General features: G+C 55.7%; 1 protein-coding gene across 1 annotated transcript in view; it reads right to left on the bottom strand.

The window, feature by feature from the left end:
• Nucleotides 1-3,886: 3,886 nt before the first annotated feature.
• LOC139233548 (salivary glue protein Sgs-3-like) overlaps nt 3,887-12,161 on the bottom strand; it is a 32,240-nt gene continuing 23,965 nt past the window's right edge. Inside the window, exon 3 of the mRNA XM_070863951.1 lies at nt 3,887-3,948. Coding sequence (XP_070720052.1) covers nt 3,887-3,948 — 62 coding nt within the window. The remainder of the gene's footprint in view (nt 3,949-12,161) is intronic.

The raw sequence follows: 12,161 nt of genomic DNA, 5'->3' as shown, positions 1-12,161 counted from the left end.
TCAGCCCTCTCCCCATCAGCCCTCTCCCCCATCAGCCCTCTCCCCCATCCTCTACCCCCCTTCCCCCATCAGCCCTCTCCCCATCAGCCCTCTCCCCCATCCTCTACCCCCCTTCCCCCATCAGCCCTCTCCCCATCAGCCCTCTCCCCATCAGCCCTCTCCCCCATCAGCACTCTTCCCCATCAGCACTCTCCCCCATCCTCTCCCCCCCTTCCTCCATCAGCCCTCTCCCCCATCCTCTACCCTCCATCCCCCATCGGCCCTCTCCCCCATCGGCCATCTCCCCCATCAGCCCTCTCCCCATCAGCCCTCTCCCCCATCAGCCCTCTCCCCATCAGCCCTCTCCCCCATCAGCCCTCTCCCCCATCAGCCCTCTCCTCCATCCTCTACCCCCCTTCCCCCATCAGCCCTCTCCCCATCAGCCCTCTCCCCCATCAGCCCTCTCCCCCATCAGCCCTCTCCTCCATCCTCTACCCCCCTTCCCCCATCAGCCCTCTCCCCATCAGCCCTCTCCCCATCAGCCCTCTCCCCCATCAGCACTCTTCCCCATCAGCACTCTCCCCCATCCTCTCCCCCCCTTCCCCCATCAGTCCTCTCCCCATCAGCCCTCTCCCCCATCAGCACTCTTCCCCATCAGCACTCTCCCCCATCCTCTCCCCCCCTTCCTCCATCAGCCCTCTCCCCCATCCACTACCCTCCATCCCCCATCAGCCCTCTCCCCCATCAGCCCTCTCCCCCCAGCACTCTCCCCCATCACTGCCCCTTTCTCCATCAGCCCTCTCCCCCATCAGCCCTCTCCCCACAGCCCTCTCTCCCATCACTGCCCCTTCCCCCATCAGCCCTCGCCCCCATCAGCCCTCTCCCCACAGCCCTCTCTCCCATCACTGCCCCTTCCCCCATCATCAGCCCTCGCCCCCATCAGCCCTCTCCCCCCAGCCCTCTCCCCCATCAGCCCTCTCCCCCCAGCACTCTCCCCCATCACTGCCCCTTTCTCCATCAGACCTCTCCCCCATCAGCCCTCTCCCCCAGCCCTCTTCCCCCATCAGCCCTCTCCCCCCAGCCCTCTCCCCCATCAGCCCTCTCCCCCAGCCCTCTCCCCCATCAGCCCTCTCCCCCATCAGCCCTCTCCCGCCAGCACTCTCCCCCATCACTGCCCCTTTCTCCATCAGCCCTCTCCCCCATCAGCCCTCTCCCCCCAGCCCTCTCCCCATCAGCCCTCTCCCCATCAGCCCTCTCCCCCATCAGCCCTCTCCCCCAGCCTTCTCCCCCAGCCCTCTCCCCCCATCAGCCCTCACCCCCCAGCCCTCTCCCCCAGCCCTCTCCCCCATCAGCCCTCTCCCCCAGCCCTCTCCCCCATCAGCCCTTTCCCCCCATCAGCCCTCTCCCCCAGCCCTCTCCCCCAGCCCTCTCCCCCAGCCCTCTCCCCCATCATCCCTCTCCCCCAGCCCTCTCCCCCAGCCCTCTCCCCCAGCCCTCTCCCCCAGCCCTCTCCCCCCAGCCCTCTCCCCCAGCCCTCTCCCCCATCAGCCCTCTCCCCCCAGCGCTCTCCCCTACAGGCAGCTACCGGTCGGTCCCAGGCGATGATGCAGGGCGCTGCGGAGCTGTGACTACAGAACCCTCGCGGGCTGCCAGTCTCCAGCTTGGGCTACACGGGGCTCCTGAAGGGCTGTGTGTGGGGTGGAGAGCCCCTCATCCCTGGCCCAATCCACCCACTGCTAAACCGTGCGCTTTAGATGATTAAGAAAAAAAAGACTTGCATTTACATAGCGCCTTTCACGACATCCGGACGTCTCAAAGCGCTTTACAGCCAATGAAGTACTTTTGAAGTGCTTTTTCTATTGTAATGTGGGAAACATGGCAGCCAATTTGCGCACAGCAAGCTCCCACACACAGCAATGTGATAATGACCCAGATAATCTGTTTTTTTGTTATTTTGATTGAGTAAATATTGGCCCCAGAACACCGGGGAGAACTCCCCTGCTCTTCTTCAGAATAGTGCCATGAGATCTTTTACATCCACCCGAGAGAGCAGACGGGGCCTCGGTTTAACGTCTCATCTGAAAGACGGCATCTCCAACAGTGCAGCTCTCCCTCACTACTGCCAGGGATAGACGCAGATCTGGAACTTTGTGTTCGCAGGTGCAACACGTGTGCCCAGCTGGGGGCAGTACTGAGGGAGCACCGCACTGTCGGAGGGGCAGTGCTGAGGGAGCGCCGCACTGTCGGAGGGTCAGTACTGAGGGAGTGCCGCACTGTCGGAGGGGCAGTGCTGAGGGAGCGTCGCACTGTCGAAGGGGCAGTACTGAGGGAGCATCGCACTGTCGGAGGGGCAGTACTGAGGGAGAGCCGCACTGTCGGAGGGGCAGCACTGAGGGAGGGCCGCACTGTCGGAGGGGCAGAACTGAGGGAGCACCGCACTGTCGGAGGGGCAGTACTGAGGGAGAGCCGCACTGTCGGAGGGGCAGTACTGAGGGAGTGCCGCACTGTCGGAGGGGCAGTACTGAGGGAGCGCCGCACTGTCGGAGGGGCAGTACTGAGGGAGCGCCGCACTGTCGGAGGGGCAGTACTGAGGGAGTGCCGCACTGTCGGAGGGGCAGTACTGAGGGAGCGCCGCACTGTCGGAGGGGCAGTGCTGAGGGAGCGCCGTACTGTCAGAGGGGCAGTGCTGAGGGAGCGCCGCACTGTCGGAGGGGCAGTACTGAGGGAGCGCCGCACTGTCGGAGGGGCAGTACTGAGGGAGCGCCGCACTGTCAGAAGGGCAGTACTGAGGGAGTGCCGCACTGTCGGAGGGGCAGTACTGAGGGAGCGCTGCACTGTCGGAGGGGCAGTACTGAGGGAGCGCCGCACTGTCGGAGGGTCAGTACTGAGGGAGTGCCGCACTGTCGGAGGGGCAGTGCTGAGGGAGCGTCGCACTGTCGAAGGGGCAGTACTGAGGGAGCACCGCACTGTCGGAGGGGCAGTACTGAGGGAAAGCCGCACTGTCGGAGGGGCAGCACTGAGGGAGGGCCGCACTGTCGGAGGGGCAGAACTGAGGGAGCACCGCACTGTCGGAGGGGCAGTACTGAGGGAGAGCCGCACTGTCGGAGGGGCAGTACTGAGGGAGTGCCGCACTGTCGGAGGGGCAGTACTGAGGGAGCGCCGCACTGTCGGAGGGGCAGTACTGAGGGAGTGCCACACTGTTGGAGGGGCAGTACTGAGGGAACGTCGTACTGTTGGAGGGGCAGTAGAGCTATCCAATTAATCCCACTCCCCCGCTCTTCCCCCTAGCCTTGTAACTTTTCCCCTTCAAGCTTGTATCCAATTCCCGTTTGAAAGCCACAATTGAATCTGCTCCCACCGCCCTTTCAGGAAGCGTGTTCCCGATCACAACAACTCGCTGCGTAACAGTGTTTCCTCATCTCACCTCTGGTTCTTTTGCCTTAAATCTGTGTCTCTGCCATTGGAAACAGTTTCTCCTTCTTCCGTATGGTGGTCGCAAAGCAAATCAAACGGCAATATCCAAGTGTCCGGTGTACCAGCGGGGAGATCCTGTCGGCTGCCTGTGAATTGCCTCTGAGGGCAGTGCTCGATGATGTGCTCCAGGGTCTGACCAGGAGCTCCGGGAACCAAGGTGTTGGTGTCAATAAAAGCGTACCGGTGATAATTCCATCCATGGATTTGCCATGCGGATTGGATAGCCATGCCGGAGAGCAGTACTCCGCTGTCGAGTACACCGGGGCGAGTGCGGAGGGTTTGACCACCTGATCCCCATGTGGATCTCATTTACTCTTATTTATAAAAACTGTTCATGATTTTGAACACCTTTATCAAATTTCTGTCGGGGGAACATTTCAAAACCGATTGTTGGGTTGGCTGAGACTCGAGTTAAAGGGCAAAGAGCTCTTTGCTATTTCATGGTTTGTTCACAGAAATCCTCTTCCTCCAGAAGATCTCGAAGTTCCCATTGACCTAAAGTTCACAAAGCCCAGAAGCTGTCGGCAGATAGCACATATGGCAGTCGGAAACTGTCTTTCTGCTTCTTGCCCTCTTTGTTTGAGATTGTTTGAAGGAGGTTTTTGTGCAATAGTCACCAAGCTTTCTTTGGAAAAGACAAGACATTGAGGTGAAGTTACGAAGAGAGCTGACCCTGGGAAATACTTGCTGTGATGAAAGGCTGCAGTAACTTACTGCGCAACACGATTACACTGTGATCTGGATGGCTTTCGACCGCCTGGGAGGGTCGCAGAGCAAACCTCACCCATTATTGGCCCTTGGTGTTCCTGGATGTTTGCCTCTCCCAGGAGATTGGATGGGAGCAGGAAGTGTCCAAGGATGGTGCAGGCATCATGAGGTGTGGACCAAGCTTGGTGGACCAGCTGGTCTTTGCCTGCCCATCTATTTCATATGTTCGTATTTGGGGAAAGGCATTCCCCCTGATTTCCCTTCATTGTCCTCGTGTCCCTCGGTATTCAAATCCATTGTCACAGCGAACAAGTTACCCAGGTAATATCAAGCCGAGCTCGGGCACTTGTGAGCTGATGGCACAGTCTCTCACCAATCGATTGGGAATGTAACACATGGACATGCACATTCACTGTCCTCCACCCAGCCCACTGCTGCAAGCTAGTTACTCAGTGTGCAGCATCCCTGGACCGATCCAACACGAGACTCCCAAAGCAAGCTTTCTACATGGAGCTTCGACACGGCAAGTGAGCCCCAGGTGGGCAGAAGAAACGCAAGGAACACCCTCAAAGCCTCCTTGACAACATGCAACATCCCCAATGGCTCCTGGGAGTCCCTGGCCAAACACCGCCCAAAGTGGAGGAAGAGCATCTGGGAGGGTGCTGAGCTCCTCGAGTCTCATCGCCGAGAGCGTGCAGAAACCAAGCGCAGGCAGCAGAAGGAACGTGCGGCAAACCTGTCCCACCCACCCTTTCCCTCAACCACTGCCTGCCCCACCTATGACAGAGACTGTCATTCCCATATTGGACTGTACAGTCACCCGAGAACTCACTTTTGGAGTGGAAGCAAGCCTTCCTGGACTCCGAGGGACTGCAGATGATGGTGAGATGCTCAGTGGTGAGAGGCATGTGCATTCTGATGTCTGGTCGATTCTTTGTTTGATGCCATATTGCTGGGAGCGTCAGGGGATGAAAGAGACACTGAGGGACCTCCAAGTGGGCATATTCATCCTATCGGAGCAACAGCGGTACGCAGTGTATCTAACTGACTCGGCAATCTGCTGGTGTTGCTCACAGCAGATGGAGCACGGAGCCCGAGGAGATACACCTGTACGTGACAGCGTGTGACTGACAGCGCACAAGGAGAACCACTCACATAGCCAAATAAATTGAGATCCAAAGAACTCTTTCCCCCTCCAATTCCCTTCTCTCTCTCTCTCCCTGGTGCTTGTCCAAGCTTGAGGATAGGATTGTAAGTGTTATATACACAGACTATAGATACTGTGTAGTCACTGTATAGTTGCATAAGATGGAGACTTGTTACCTGATGTACTTACAATAAGGTTTAACTGTGTATATACTATGCTGGCACCACTAGAGGGTGCAACTGGTGGAGACCGGGGTTTCCTGCCCCTGTTGCAGAGGCTGTCCACCAGAGGGCACTGCGGTGGGAGACCTGAGGATCATCTGCATAGGTGTGCAGGGCCCAGTATAAAAGGCTGCCCACATTGTTTGTGCCTCACTCTAAAGTTACAAATAAAGGACCAAGGTCACTACAGTTTGAGTACAACACATTGCCTCGTGGTGTCATTCATAAGTACATTACAGACATAACAGTAAGGATATCGGAAGGTGACTGGTGCCTCACCCAGCTCGTGTGTGCCTAAACACCGTGTGGATGGGCGTTTGACTGTCGGGGGGGGGAAGGGAGATGGAAGATGCCATCGGGTTCCCAACTCTGGTTGGACATATTCCTGGAGGTTTCATCACATCACCTGTCACCCTGCCCAATCAAATGGCCTATCCCCTCCCCCCCATCTCTTCCAACATTTTCCTTATTACTAATAAAGAAAAATGTTTAAAGCAAATGGAATAAAAGACGCACACAATTTTCTAACGCCCTGATGATTCTTCTCCCGGGTTTGCTTGCAGCAGTGTCCAGGAAGTTATCACTGAATTCCTGGAGACTCCAGGACAGCCCTGGAGGGCTGGTAACCCCTGCATGGAACCAAATCCTGCCTTCAGCCAGTGTCCAGCGCGGGTCACTGGGATAATGACTTCCTTTCCCATCCCAGTCAGCAGATCACTGGCAGCCTTCCTACCATAGTTTGGATGGGCCAATGCAGCACAGACCAGGGCTTGGAGCAGAGGCCCCACTGATCTGTAGACCTCCGTTGTATGCTTGCCTTTAAATAACTGACCCATCCGGGAGGTTTTATTAACTTACCATTGAATGATTTGAAGATTTGAGACTACAGTTTGGTTAGCACCCCTTGTTAGCGAACAGGGACCATTTTGGACTGAGACCAGCCAACACTCTGTGATCCCCAGACTGAAGGCAACAGCGTGGCATCAGATGTTCTTCCATTGCTTACAAAGAACATACAAGTAGGCGGTAAAGTTTCCAGCATGTTTTCAATGGGAGAGAGACCCACCTTTGAACCGTCACTGAAATTTGGGGAAGGTTTCGGAGTTCATTTGTGTTTTATTTAATTCATTCGGGGATGTGGGCGTCACTGGCAAGGGTGGCATTTATTACCGGTCCCCTGGTTGCCCTGAGAAGGTAGTGGTGAGGCAGTTTGTTAGGCCTCTTCAGAGGGCAGTTAAGAGCCAACCACACTGCTGTGGTTCTTGTTATGTCTGTAATGTACTTATGAATGACTCCACGAGGCAATGTGTTGTACTCAAACTGTAGTGACCTTAGTCCTTTATTCGTAACTTTAGAGTGAGGCACAAACATGGTGGGCAGCCTTTTATACTGGGACCTGCACACCTATGCAGGTGACCGTCAGGTCTCCCACTGCAGTGCCCTCTGGTGGACAGCCTCTGCCACAGGGGCAGGAAACCCCAGTCTCCACCAGTTGCACCCTCTAGTGGTGCCAGCATAGTATACACAGTGTAAACCTTATTGTAAGTACATCAGGTAACAAGTCTCCATCTTATGCAACTATACAGTGACTACACAGAGAGTATATCGATAGTCTGCGTACATAATAGGTCTGTAGTCACATATAGGCTAGACCGGGTAAAGGGGGCAGGTTTCCTCCCCAAAGGACATCAGTGAACCAGCTGGGTTTTTATGAAAGCTCAAAGCTCCATGATCCTTTTACCGATACCAACTTTTCATTTTCGGATTGCTTAAACTAAATTCAAACTTCAAAATGCCTTGGTTCAATTCAAACTCATGTTCTGTGGATTATTAGCCCAGATCTTTGGATTAATAGTGCAGCAACATAACCCCGACACTCCCATTTCTGCGGGTATTTCTAACAATTCAGCTGTCAGTGTTGCTGGGAATGGACAATTGATTGTTGGTTTGGTTTGAGATTCAGCTGGTTAACTTGTTGGTTTAGTTACTTGGTTAGATAGTCAGTGAAACTAAATGGTTCATTTCAATGTTAGCTATGGAATTGATGGTCCGTTTGGTTGTTCGATTTATATTTAAATTGCCGGATAGTTTGGTTAGATGGTGAGTTTTATTCGGTATTTGTTTTGATGGATGGTTAATTTGGTTGGTTGGTTAAGTGTTAGATTAAATGGTTACCTTTGCTGGTTGTTGGATCTTTTTTAGCTGTAGATGGTTAGTTTGGTTTTTAGGGAGTTTGGTTAATTTGGATAGTTATTGTTTGATTAGCTGTTTGGTTAGATGGGTAACTTATTGGTTTAGGTCAGTTGTGTCCATGCGTGGAAGCTGGGGCACTGTCTGTGATAAATAACATGAACTCCGGTGCAGAATTCACACTGACCGGTTTCTGTTTTATTAAAAACTCTTGCATCTTATAAATCAACTCTGATTTAATTTGAAAATCCTGCCTGTGTAAACTCCCATTTATAATGTAGGGTGCAATGTGCTGCTCGTAAAGAGAGATGGATAAGATAGATGCAGTCTGTAGCCATTGGATGATAAACCTCACCTGTGCTCATCACATGCCCTGGACATTCATGTTTCAAAAATAGTCTCAGAAGTGCAAACAAAGTTTCAAGGAATGCTTTCCTTTCCTGAGTTGAGGTGGGTGGCAGTGTGTGTCGGGTTGAGTTGGGCGGAGGTGTGTTGGGTTGAGTTGAGCAGAGGTGTGTTGGGTTGAGTTGAGCGGAGGTATGTTGGGTTGAGTTGGGCGGAGGTGTGTTGGGTTGAGTTGGGCGGAGGTGTGTTGGGTTGAGTTGAGCGGAGGTATGTTGGGTTGAGTTGAGCAGCAGTGTGTGTTGGGTTGAGTTGGGTGGAGGTGTGTGTCGGGTTGGGTTGGGCGGAGGTGTGTTGGGTTGAGTTGGGCGGAGGTGTGTTGGGTTGAGTTGAGCGGAGGTATGTTGGGTTGAGTTGAGCAGCAGTGTGTGTTGGGTTGAGTTGGGTGGAGGTGTGTGTCGGGTTGGGTTGAGCGGCAGTGTGTGTTGGGTTGAGTTGGGCGGAGGTGTGTCGGGTTGAGTTGAGCGGAGGTATGTCGGGTTGAGTTGAGCGGCAGTGTGTGTTGGGTTGAGTTGGGTGGAGGTGTGTTGGGTTGAGTTGAGCGGAGGTATGTCGGGTTGAGTTGAGCGGCAGTGTGTGTTGGGTTGAGTTGGGTGGAGGTGTGTTGGGTTGAGTTGAGCGGCAGTGTGTGTCGGGTTGAGTTGAGCGGAGGTATGTTGGGTTGAGTTGAGCGGCAGTGTGTGTCGGGTTGAGTTGGGTGGAGGTGTGTGTTGGGTTGAGTTGAGCGGCAGTGTGTGTCGGGTTGAGTTGGGCGGAGGTGTGTCGGGTTGAGTTGGGCGGAGGTGTGTCGGGTTGAGTTGAGCGGAGGTGTGTGTTGGGTTGAGTTGGGTGGAGGGGTGTGTCGGGTTGAGTTGGGTGGAGGTGTGTTGGGTTGAGTTGGGTGGAGGTGTGTGTTGGGTTGAGTTGGGTGGAGGGGTGTGTCGGGTTGAGTTGGGTGGAGGTGTGTTGGGTTGAGTTGGGTGGAGGTGTGTGTTGGGTTGAGTTGGGTGGAGGTGTGTCGGGTTTGAGTTGGGTGGAGGTGTGTGTTGGGTTGAGTTGGGCGGAGGTGTGTTGGGTTGGGTTGGGTGGAGGTGTGTGTTGGGTTGAGTTGGGCGGAGGTGTGTTGGGTTGAGTTGAGCGGCAGTGTGTGTCGGGTTGAGTTGGGCGGAGGTGTGTTGGGTTGAGTTGGGCGGAGGTGTGTTGGGTTGAGTTGAGCGGCAGTGTGTGTTGGGTTGAGTTGAGCGGAGGTATGTCGGGTTGAGTTGAGTGGCAGTGTGTGTTGGGTTGAGTTGAGCGGCAGTGTGTGTCGGGTTGAGTTGGGCGGAGGTGTGTTGGGTTGAGTTGAGCAGAGGTGTGTTGGGTTGAGTTGGGTGGCAGTGTGTGTTGGGTTGAGTTGGGCGGAGGTATGTCGGGTTGAGTTGGGCGGAGGTGTGTTGGGTTGAGTTGAGCGGAGGTGTGTTGGGTTGAGTTTGGTGGCAGTGTGTGTTGGGTTGAGTTGGGCGGAGGTATGTCGGGTTGAGTTGGGCGGAGGTGTGTTGGGTTGAGTTGAGCGGAGGTGTGTTGGGTTGAGTTGGGTGGAGGTGTGTGTTGGGTTGAGTTGAGCGGAGGTGTGTGTTGGGTTGAGTTGAGCGGCAGTGTGTGTTGGGTTGAGTTGAGCGGCAGTGTGTGTTGGGTTGTGTTGGGTGGAGGTGTGTCGTTGGGTTGAGTTGAGCGGCAGTGTGTGTCGGGTTGAGTTGGGTGGAGGTGTGTCGTTGGGTTGAGTTGGGTGGAGGTGTGTGTTGGGTTGAGTTGGGTGGAGGTGTGTGTTGGGTTGAGTTGGGCGGAGGTGTGTGTTGGGTTGAGTTGGGCGGAGGTGTGTCGGGTTGAGTTGGGTGGAGGTATGTTGGGTTGAGTTGAGCGGAGGTATGTTGGGTTGAGTTGAGCGGCAGTGTGTGTTGGGTTGAGTTGGGTGGAGGTGTGTGTTGGGTTGAGTTGGGTGGAGGTGTGTGTCGGGTTGGGTTGAGTTGGGTGGAGGTGTGTGTTGGGTTGAGTTGAGTTGGGTGGAGGTGTGTGTTGGGTTGAGTTGGGCGGAGGTGTGTGTTGGGTTGAGTTGGGTGGAGGTGTGTGTCGGGTTGAGTTGAGCGGAGGTGTGTGTTGGGTTGAGTTGAGCGGAGATGTGTCGGGTTGGGTTGGGTTGGGTGGAGGTGTGTGTTGGGTTGAGTTGGGCGGAGGTGTGTTGGGTTGGGTTGGGTGGAGGTGTGTGTTGGGTTGAGTTGAGCGGAGATGTGTCGGGTTGGGTTGGGTTGGGTGGAGGTGTGCTTAGATCAGTTGTGTAGATCCTGATTGCTCCAATGTTGACTCTCTGAAGCCCGTGATGATCCTTCCCATCAATGACATCAACGTAACAGTTTGGAGGCAAGTGAAGCAAAATGGCGGAATGCTGCTGGAGTAACAAATTGGATGTTATTTTTACATTTTAAGTATTTTTAAAAACATATACATTAGAGGAGTTCTTTGAGTTAAAAGTGCCCCGTCCCAGACTCCTGCCCATTGAAGGTGCGATTTGTGGACCCATTTTATGGCAGACATCAACTCCTGAAGCTCCTGAACAAAAGGCTGGCGTTATGCTGCAGCTGTTGGGGCAGGATTTAGTTACCTGGGCTCTCGGAGCGTTGCTGTTGGGACAACAATTTAAAGGTCTTTTACATTGACAAATGGAATGGACAGGTGTTGATCGGAGCTGGCTACACAAGTGTGTGTTTGCGCAGGTGTGTAGGATAAACCGAGGCCAAACAGAAGCAACATCACTCATTGTAACAGGCACACCTCACAGCTGAATGAGTTCGGGGCTAGAGGTTTCAAGCACCTGGAACACTGCTGCTTTCAATGCTTATTTGCAATGTAGGCGATCGCACAGCTCTCCTGTCCTCTGATTACTTTCTGCACAGAATTCTTGTTTGCCTCAAGGTCAGGGACAGCCTTGCTGGGAAATGGCAGCAACTTTCTCCCTTCGCAAGCAGTGACAGATCCACCTGGCAGCACTGTGCAGTCCCGCCATACCCCACCCCGTGAGGGCCCGCACCCCGCCCCACTGGGGCCGCATCCCGCCATACCCCGTACCCCGACACACGGGAGCCCCGCACCCCGACACACGGGGGGCCTGTACCCCGACACACGGGGGCCCGTACCCCGACACACGGGGGGCCTGCACCCCGCCACACGGAGGCCCGTACCCCGACACACGGGGATCGTACCCCGACACACGGGGGCCTGTACCCCGACACACGCGGGGCCTGCACCCCGACACAAGGAGGCCCGTACCCCGACACACGGGGATCGTACCCCGACACACGGGGGCCTGTACCCCGACACACGCGGGGCCTGCACCCCGACACACGGAGGCCCGTACCCCGACACACAGGGATCGTACCCCGACACACGGGGGCCTGTACCCCGACACACGGGGGCCCGTACCCCGACACACGGGGGATCGTACCCCGACACATGGGGGGCCTGTACCACGACACACGGGGGCCCGTACCCCGACACACAGGGGATCATACCCCGACACACGGGGAATCATACCCCGACACATGGGGGGCCTGTACCCCGACGCACGGGGGATCGTACCCCGACACACGGCGGAGCGTACCCCGATACATGGGGGTCTGTACCCCGACACACGGGGGATTGTACCCAGGCACATGGGTGTCCGTACCCCGACACACGGGGGCCTGCACCCCGACACACGGGGGCCCGTACCCCGACACATGGGGGCCTGTACCCCGATACATTGGGGGCCCGTACCCCGACACACGGGGGATCATACCCCGACACATGTGGGGCCTATACCCCAACGCATGGGGGATCGTACCCCGACACACGGCGGAGCGTACCCCGATACATGGGGGTCTGTACCCCGACACACGGGGGATTGTACCTCGACACATGGGGGTCCGTACCCCGACACACGGGGGCCTGCACCCCGACACACGGGGGCCCATACCCCGACACACGGGGGATCGTACCCCGACACATGGGGGCCTGTACCCCGACACACGGGGGCCCGTACCCCGACACAC

This window comes from Pristiophorus japonicus, chromosome 21 (genome assembly GCF_044704955.1).
Source record: "Pristiophorus japonicus isolate sPriJap1 chromosome 21, sPriJap1.hap1, whole genome shotgun sequence".
Lineage (NCBI taxonomy): Eukaryota > Metazoa > Chordata > Chondrichthyes > Pristiophoridae > Pristiophorus > Pristiophorus japonicus.
Note: the sequence above shows the minus strand (reverse complement) of the source record. Positions and strands in the feature narration are given on the sequence as shown.